General features: G+C 50.1%; 1 protein-coding gene across 1 annotated transcript in view; it reads right to left on the reverse strand.

Moving 5' to 3' along the window:
• LOC139402497 (general transcription factor 3C polypeptide 3-like) overlaps nucleotides 1-6,507 on the reverse strand; it is an 8,658-nt gene extending 2,151 nt beyond the window's left edge. The window contains exons 1-9 of the mRNA XM_071146473.1: nucleotides 6,409-6,507; nucleotides 6,107-6,278; nucleotides 4,343-4,545; nucleotides 3,538-3,639; nucleotides 3,316-3,451; nucleotides 2,876-3,018; nucleotides 2,611-2,693; nucleotides 497-551; nucleotides 156-291 (exon numbers count right to left, since the gene is read on the reverse strand). Coding sequence (XP_071002574.1) covers nucleotides 156-291; nucleotides 497-551; nucleotides 2,611-2,693; nucleotides 2,876-3,018; nucleotides 3,316-3,451; nucleotides 3,538-3,639; nucleotides 4,343-4,545; nucleotides 6,107-6,278; nucleotides 6,409-6,450 — 1,072 coding nt within the window. The 5' untranslated portion in view covers nucleotides 6,451-6,507. The remainder of the gene's footprint in view (nucleotides 1-155; nucleotides 292-496; nucleotides 552-2,610; nucleotides 2,694-2,875; nucleotides 3,019-3,315; nucleotides 3,452-3,537; nucleotides 3,640-4,342; nucleotides 4,546-6,106; nucleotides 6,279-6,408) is intronic.
• Between the last annotated feature and the right edge of the window lie 2,239 nt (nucleotides 6,508-8,746).

The raw sequence follows: 8,746 nt of genomic DNA on the forward strand, positions 1-8,746 counted from the left end.
CACAGAGAGAAAGAGACACAGAGAGAAAGAGAGAGAGACAGATTAATTCCTACTTGGATTCCACATTAGCCTGGATGTGCATAAACCATTCCCCTGGCTAGAAGGTCATAGTTTTATGTAGTATGCATCTGTAGTATGCATCTGTGTGGTCGTACCGAGTGCGTGTTTGAAGCTGCCAGACACCAGTGCGTTGTGTCCACTGAGAACACACAGGGCGTGGTTGTCTGGGTTCTTCATCATCAGACGCAGACAGAACCGATGATGACGCACGTCCTGGGAGTGAAGGGTCACCTGGTGGGAGAGGACAGGGAGGACAGGGAATTGTTAGCTAGATTACTTGTTGGTTATTACTGCATTGTCGGAACTAGAAGCACAAGCATTTCGCTACACTCGCATTAACATCTGCTAACCATGTGTATGTGACAAATACAATTTGATTTGACAGGGAGAATGAGTGAGCTGGTGTGTGTGTGTGTGTATGTGTGTGAAGGATCACCTGGTTGAATACATTCCACAGCATGGGCCACTCCTGCTTCTCCATCAGCGTCAGTCTATAGACAGATGGATGGAGGTTAGAGGTCAATATGGTCCTCACACACTCAGAATAAGCCCTGGTACACCTCCTGATCTAACACACAATGAGTGTCTATGACTAGGAGGAAGCTGTTTCTGGAGTCAGCAGGACAGTCCGTCAGTAGGACAGTCAGTCAGTAGGACAGTCAGTCAGTAGGACAGTCAGTCAGTAGGACAGCCAGTCAGCAGGACAGTCAGCAGGACAGTCCGTCAGTAGGACAGTCCGTCAGTAGGACAGTCAGTCAGTAGGACAGCCAGTAGGTCAGTCAGTAGGACAGTCAGTCAGTAGGACAGTCAGTCAGTCAGTAGGACAGAGGACAGTCAGTCAGTAGGACAGTCAGTAGGACAGCCAGTAGGACAGCCAGTCAGCAGGACAGTCAGTAGGACAGTCAGCAGGACAGTCAGCAGGACAGTCAGCAGGACAGCCAGTCAGTAGGACAGAGGACAGTCAGTCAGTAGGACAGTCAGTAGGACAGCCAGTCAGCAGGACAGTCAGTAGGACAGTCAGCAGGACAGTCAGCAGGACAGTCAGTCTGTCAGCAGGACAGCCAGTCAGTAGGACAGAGGACAGTCAGTCAGTAGGACAGTCAGTAGGACAGCCAGTCAGTAGGACACTCAGTAGGACAGTCAGAAGGACAGCCAGTCAGTAGGACAGAGGACAGTCAGTCAGTAGGACAGTCAGTCAGCAGGACAGCCAGTCAGCAGGACAGTCAGCAGGACAGTCAGCAGGACAGTCAGCAGGACAGTCAGTAGGACAGTCAGCAGGACAGTCAGCAGGACAGCCAGTCAGTAGGACAGACAGTCAGTAGGACAGACAGTCAGCAGGACAGTCAGCAGGACAGCCAGTCAGTAGGACAGTCAGTAGGACAGTCAGTAGGACAGCCAGTCGGACAGACAGTCAGCAGGACAGTCAGTCAGTAGGACAGTCAGTAGGACAGTCAGTAGGACAGTCAGCAGGACAGTCAGCAGGACAGTCAGCAGGACAGCCAGTCAGTAGGACAGACAGTCAGCAGGACAGTCAGCAGGACAGCCAGTCAGTAGGACAGTCAGTAGGACAGTCAGTAGGACAGCCAGTCGGACAGACAGTCAGCAGGACAGCCAGTCAGTAGGACAGTCAGTAGGACAGTCAGTAGGACAGTCAGCAGGACAGCCAGTCAGTAGGACAGTCAGTAGGACAGTCAGTAGGACAGTCAGCAGGACAGTCAGCAGGACAGTCAGTAGGACAGTCAGTAGGACAGTCAGCAGGACAGTCAGCAGGACAGCACAGTCAGTAGGACAGTCAGTAGGACAGTCAGCAGGACAGTCAGCAGGACAGTCAGTAGGACAGTCAGTAGGACAGTCAGTAGGACAGCCAGTAGGACAGCCAGTAGGACAGTCAGTAGGACAGTCAGCACGACAGCCAGTCAGTAGGACAGTCAGTAGGACAGTCAGCAGGACAGCCAGTAGGACAGACAGTCATTAGGACAGCCAGTCAGCAGGACAGTCAGTAGGACAGTCAGCAGGACAGCCAGTCATTAGGACAGCCAGTTAGTAGGACAGTCAGTAGGACAGTCAGTAGGACAGTCAGTCAGTAGGACAGTCAGTAGGACAGTCAGTAGGACAGTCAGCAGGACAGCCAGTCATTAGGACAGCCAGTCAGCAGGACAGTCAGTAGGACAGCCAGCAGGACAGTCAGCAGGACAGTCAGTAGGACAGCCAGTAGGACAGTCAGCAGGACAGTCAGCAGGACAGTCAGTAGGACAGTCAGCAGGACAGTCAGTAGGACAGCCAGTAGGACAGCCAGTAGGACAGTCAGTAGGACAGCCAGTCAGCCAGTAGGACAGTCAGCAGGACAGTCAGTAGGACAGCCAGTAGGACAGTCAGCAGGACAGTCAGTAGGACAGCCAGTAGGACAGCCAGTAGGACAGTCAGTAGGACAGCCAGTAGGACAGTCAGCAGGACAGTCAGCAGGACAGTCAGCAGGACAGTCAGTAGGACAGCCAGTAGGACAGACAGTAGGACAGTCAGTAGGACAGCCAGTAGGACAGCCAGTCTGACCTGATGTAATCGTAGGCCTTGCGGTAGTTATGGTCCAGGAAAGCAGCCGACAGACCAAAGAACTCCAGCTCTTTCCTCTTCACCTAAACAACACATTACTGTCCTGTAGATTTAACCAACAAAGTGCTAACAACACATTTAGAAAGATATAACAATAAATGAGTCATTTTTCAAATACAAAACATTTTCTTTATAATGAACAATTTCTTACATTTTAATGACAGGAAGTGAAAGTGCCAGAAAACAGCAGCTAGTTCCTGTTTACCTTGACGTCATAGAAGGAGTAGAACTCCAGAGAAGAGTCTACCAGCAGCTCTGCCTCTTTAAAACGCTTCATCTCACACAGGGTACACACCCACCTCACCAACTGCAACCACCAGTCCTCACGAGACAACACACTGGTCTTACCTGGGGAGGGAGGGAGGGAGGGAGGGAGGGAGGGAGGGAGGGAGATGGAAGTGAGTAAAAGAGAGAGAGGAGAGAGAGAGAGAGAGAGAGAGAGAGAGAGAGAGAGAGAGAGAGAGATGGAAGTGAGTGAGTGAGAGATGGAAGTGAGTGAGTGAGAGATGGAAGTGAGTAAAAGAGAGAGAGAGAGAGAGAGATGGAAGTGAGTGAGTGAGAGAGAACATTGCTTAATCGTTTCTCTTTTTGGGTCTGTAACCTCTCAGTACATCTGTAACACGTGACCAATCAGAGGAGTCTTACCACTGATGTCCTGGTAGGCTGCCTCCTGGTCGTGGATGTCTGACACCAGGTCCTTAGACACCTTGACCAGACGCAGGTGTCTGACCCCCGCCCACATGCTGGCTTTGACACACACCTGGGCCCGCGTCATAGCCACCTGAATGACACAACATCAGTAGGAACAACATCAATGTGTGTGTGTGTGTGTGTGTGTGTGTGTGTGTGTGTGTGTTAGAAGCCTACCTTCAGCAGCATAGCCAGCATGGTCAGCATGGTATCCAGGTAGTCATCCAGTCGGCCTTGGGAACGCAGGAGAGTAGAGCGGTGGAGCAGCAGCTTCAACTCCTGGATCACACACACACACAACACAACACACAGGGATAATCATTACACACACACACACACACAGGGATAATCAGTACACACGCACACACACACACACACCACACACACACACCACACACCGCACAGGGATAATCAGTACACACACACACACACACAACACAACACACACACACCACACACACACCACACAACACGCACACACCACACACACACACAACACAACACACCACACAGGGATAATCAGTACACACACACACACACAACACACACACACACACACACACACACACACACACAACACACCACACAGGGATAATCAGTACACACACAAAGGGATAATCAGTACACACACACACACACACACACAGGGATAATCAGTACACACACAGGGATAATCAGTACACACACACACACACACACACAGGGATAATCAGTACACAACACACACAGGGATAATCAGTACACAACACACACAGGGATAATCAGTACACAACACACACACACACGCACACACAAAGGGATAATCAGTACACACACACACAAAGGGATAATCAGTACACACACCGCTCCACCCTCCCTCCTCTCCCTCCCTCCCCCCTCCACCCTCCCTCCTCTCCCTCCCCCCTCCACCCTCCCTCCTCTCCCTCCCTCCCCCCTCCTCTCCCTCTCCCCCCTCCCTCCCTCCCTCCCCCCCTCCACCTGCCTGCTGTGCTGCGGAGGCGTCCTGTGCCAGTGTGTCTGGGTCGTACATGGGCTCCAGGGCCTTGAGGGCACAGAGAGGTCGACCCAGCTGCTGCTGCAGAGTAGACAGACACAGCCTGGCCTCCAGGTGAAGAGGAGCCATCTGTACTACCTTGTTGTAACTCTTCACTGCTACCTCCATGTGGCCCAGCGCCTTCAGACACTCTGGAGACACACATTACATTTCAATTAACACTTTGGGAACTGTTGAGATGACGGAGTTATAACGCGTTACGATGATGTCGTTATAACGCGGTACGATGATGTCGTTATAACGCGGTACGATGTCGTTATAACGCGTTACGATGATGTCGTTATAACGCGGTACGATGATGTCGTTATAACGCGGTACGATGATACCGTTATAACGCGTTACGATGATGCCGTTATAACGCGTTACGATGATGCCGTTCTAACGCGTTACGATGATGCCGTTCTAAAGCGTTACGATGATGCCGTTCTAACGCGTTACGATGATGTCGTTATAACGCGGTACGATGATGTCGTTATAACGCGGTACGATGATGTCGTTATAACGCGTTACGATGATGTCGTTATAACGCGTTACGATGATGTCGTTATAACGCGTTACGATGATGTCGTTATAACGCGGTACGATGATGTCGTTATAACGCGTTACGATGATGTCGTTATAACGCGTTACGATGATGTCGTTATAACGCGGTACGATGATGTCGTTATAACGCGGTACGATGATGTCGTTATAACGCGTTACGATGATGTCGTTATAACGCGGTACGATGATGTCGTTATAACGCGTTACGATGATGTCGGTATAACGCGGTACGATGATGTCGTTATAACGCGTTACGATGATGTCGTTATAACGCGGTACGATGTCGTTATAACGCGGTACGATGTCGTTATAACGCGTTACGATGATGTCGTTATAACGCGGTACGATGATGTCGTTATAACGCGTTACGATGATGTCGTTATAACGCGGTACGATGTCGTTATAACGCGGTACGATGTCGTTATAACGCGTTACGATGATGTCGTTATAACGCGGTACGATGATGTCGTTATAACGCGGTACGATGATGTCGTTATAACGCGGTACGATGATGTCGTTATAACGAGGTACGATGATGGAGTTATAACGAGGTACGATGATGTCGTTATAACGCGTTACGATGATGTCGTTATAACGCGTTACGATGATGTCGTTATAACGCGTTACGATGATGTCGTTATAACGCGGTACGATGATGTCGTTATAACGAGGTACGATGATGTCGTTATAACGAGGTACGATGATGGAGTTATAACGCGTTACGATGATGTCGTTATAACGCGTTACGATGATGGAGTTATAACGCGGTACGATGATGTCGTTATAACGAGGTAGAAGACCTGTCAGGAGGCCCCTTTTATGCATTATTATCATCTCATAATGATCCAGACAAAATAACAGACAGTTTGAGACAGTTGACTGACTGACTGTGACTGTGACTGTGTGGTGTGGTGTGTGTGTATGGTGTGTGGTGTGTGGTGTGTGTGTGTGAGTGTGTGTGTGTGGTGTGTGTGTGTGTGGTGTGTGTGTGTGAGTGTGTGTGTGTGGTGTGTGTGTGTGTGGTGTGTGTGTGATGTGTGTGTGTGTGGTGTGTGTGTGATGTGTGTGTGTGTGGTGTGTGTGGTGTGTGTGTGTGGTGTGTGTGTGTGTGTGTGTGTGGTGTGTGTGTGTGTGTGTGTGTGTGTCTACCAGCGTGTCGGAGCCAGACAACAGCCAGGTTGTATCTCTCAGAGCAGACCAGGGCAGAGAGGAGAGGCAGGGCTGAGTTGTACTCTCCCTGGTCCAGGAAGGCCTCAGCCACGTCCAGGTACAGATCCCCCAGCTCCTCTGGGCTCTGCTCCATCAGAGACGTCAACATGGACTGGGGGGAGGGGTAGAGAGGATGAAGGAATGTCCATTTATACATTCAGAAACACAATGATTATAAGGTGTGATATTTGGTAGGAGTCTGTGTGTTCCCAAAGCAGATAGATACGTTGTGTGGTACTCACATCCAGAGGTCTGTAAACATGCTGGTGGATCAGACAGACCATTAGTTTCACTCTGATGTCCACTGGTACATGGTCTGGAACTACCACCTCTCTAACCTCCCCTGGAGAGGGAGAGATATGGAGAGAGAGGGAGAGATATGGAGAGAGAGGGGAGGAGGGAGAGAGAGGGGAGGAGGGAGAGAGAGAGGGGAGGAGGCGGAGAGAGAGAGGGGGGAGGGGGAGAGGGAGAGGGGAGGAGGGGGAGAGAGAGAGGGGAGGAGGGAGAGAGAGAGGAGGGAGAGAGAGAGGGAGGAGGGAGAGAGAGAGGGGAGGAGGGGGAGAGAGAGAGGGGAGGAGGGGGAGAGAGAGAGGGGAGGAGGGAGAGAGAGGGGGGAAGAGAGAGAGAGGGGTGAGGAGGGGAGAGAGAGTCCTAGATCCAGACAGTAGGACAGACTTCATGATGAAGTCCTAGATCCAGACAGTTGGCCAGACTTCATAATGAAGTCCTAGATCCAGACAGTAGGACAGACTTCATGATGAAGTCCTAGATCCAGACAGTAGGACAGACTTCATGATGAAGTCCTAGATCCAGACAGTAGGACAGACTTCATGATGAAGTCCTAGATCCAGACAGTAGGACAGACTTCATGATGAAGTCCTAGATCCAGACAGTAGGCCAGACTTCATGATGAAGTCCTAGATCCAGACAGTTGGCCAGACTTCATAATGAAGTCCTAGATCCAGACAGTAGGACAGACTTCATGATGAAGTCCTAGATCCAGACAGTAGGACAGACTTCATGATGAAGTCCTAGATCCAGACAGTTGGCCAGACTTCATAATGAAGTCCTAGATCCAGACAGTAGGACAGACTTCATGATGAAGTCCTAGATCCAGACAGTAGGACAGACTTCATGATGAAGTCCTAGATCCAGACAGTAGGACAGACTTCATGATGAAGTCCTAGATCCAGACAGTAGGACAGACTTCATGATGAAGTCCTAGATCCAGACAGTAGGACAGACTTCATGATGAAGTCCTAGATCCAGACAGTAGGACAGACTTCATGATGAAGTCCTAGATCCAGACAGTAGGACAGACTTCATGATGAAGTCCTAGATCCAGACAGTAGGACAGTAGGACAGACTTCATGATGAAGTCCTAGATCCAGACAGTAGGACAGTAGGACAGTAGGACAGACTTCATGATGAAGTCCTAGATCCAGACAGTAGGACAGTAGGACAGTAGGACAGTAGGACAGACTTCATGATGAAGTCCTAGATCCAGACAGTAGGACAGACTTCATGATGAAGTCCTAGATCCAGACAGTAGGACAGTAGGACAGACTTCATAATGAAGTCCTAGATCAGTAGGACAGACTTCAGTAGGAAGTCCTAGACAGTAGGACAGACTTCATGATGAAGTCCTAGATCAGTAGGACAGACTTCATGATGAAGTCCTAGGACAGACTTCATGATGAAGTCCTAGATCCAGACAGTAGGACAGACTTCATGATGAAGTCCTAGATCCAGACAGTAAGACAGTAGGACAGACCTCCAGTCTCACCAGGCTCTTCTGTTGTCGCTGTTTTCATCTCCTTTTCTTTCTCTGTTCTCCTCCTCTGCTTCCATCTTCTTCTGCTTCTCCTCCTCTGCTTCCATCTTCTTCTGCTCCTCTTCCTCCTCTGCTTCCATCTTCTTCTTCTCTTCTGGGTTCTCCTCTGCTTCCATCTTCTCCTGCTCCTCTGGGTTCTCCTCTGCTTCCATCTTCTCCTGCTCCTCCTCTGGGTTCTCCTCCTCCACAAGGTCTGGCTTAGGTTCTCCTCTCTCCAGGACGATCCCGCAGAACTGGACTAGAACCTGAGGAGGAAAAACACTGGTCACACACACACACACACACACACACACACACACACACACACACACACACACACACACACACACACACACACACACACACACACACACACACACACACACACACACACACACACACACACACACACACACACACACACACACACACACACCTCAAGGGCCTTGTCGTGTTGGTGGTTGGCGATGTAGAGCTCAGCAGCCATGTTGATGCTCTCGTCTGTCACCAGCTCTGGGTGTCTCCTCAGGGCCTCCTCCATCACCCCCATGGCTGACGGCAGGTCACTACTCTCATAGTAGCTTCTGGAGAGAGAGCACACACACATCACTGTTACACACTGAACCTAACACACTGAACCTAACACACATCACTGTTACACACTGAACCTAACACACTGAACCTAACACACTGAACCTAACACACATCACTGTTACACACTGAACCTAACACACTGAACCTAACACACTGAACCTAACACACATCAC

This window comes from Oncorhynchus clarkii, unplaced genomic scaffold (assembly GCF_045791955.1).
Source record: "Oncorhynchus clarkii lewisi isolate Uvic-CL-2024 unplaced genomic scaffold, UVic_Ocla_1.0 unplaced_contig_8894_pilon_pilon, whole genome shotgun sequence".
NCBI classification, from domain to species: Eukaryota; Metazoa; Chordata; class Actinopteri; order Salmoniformes; family Salmonidae; genus Oncorhynchus; species Oncorhynchus clarkii.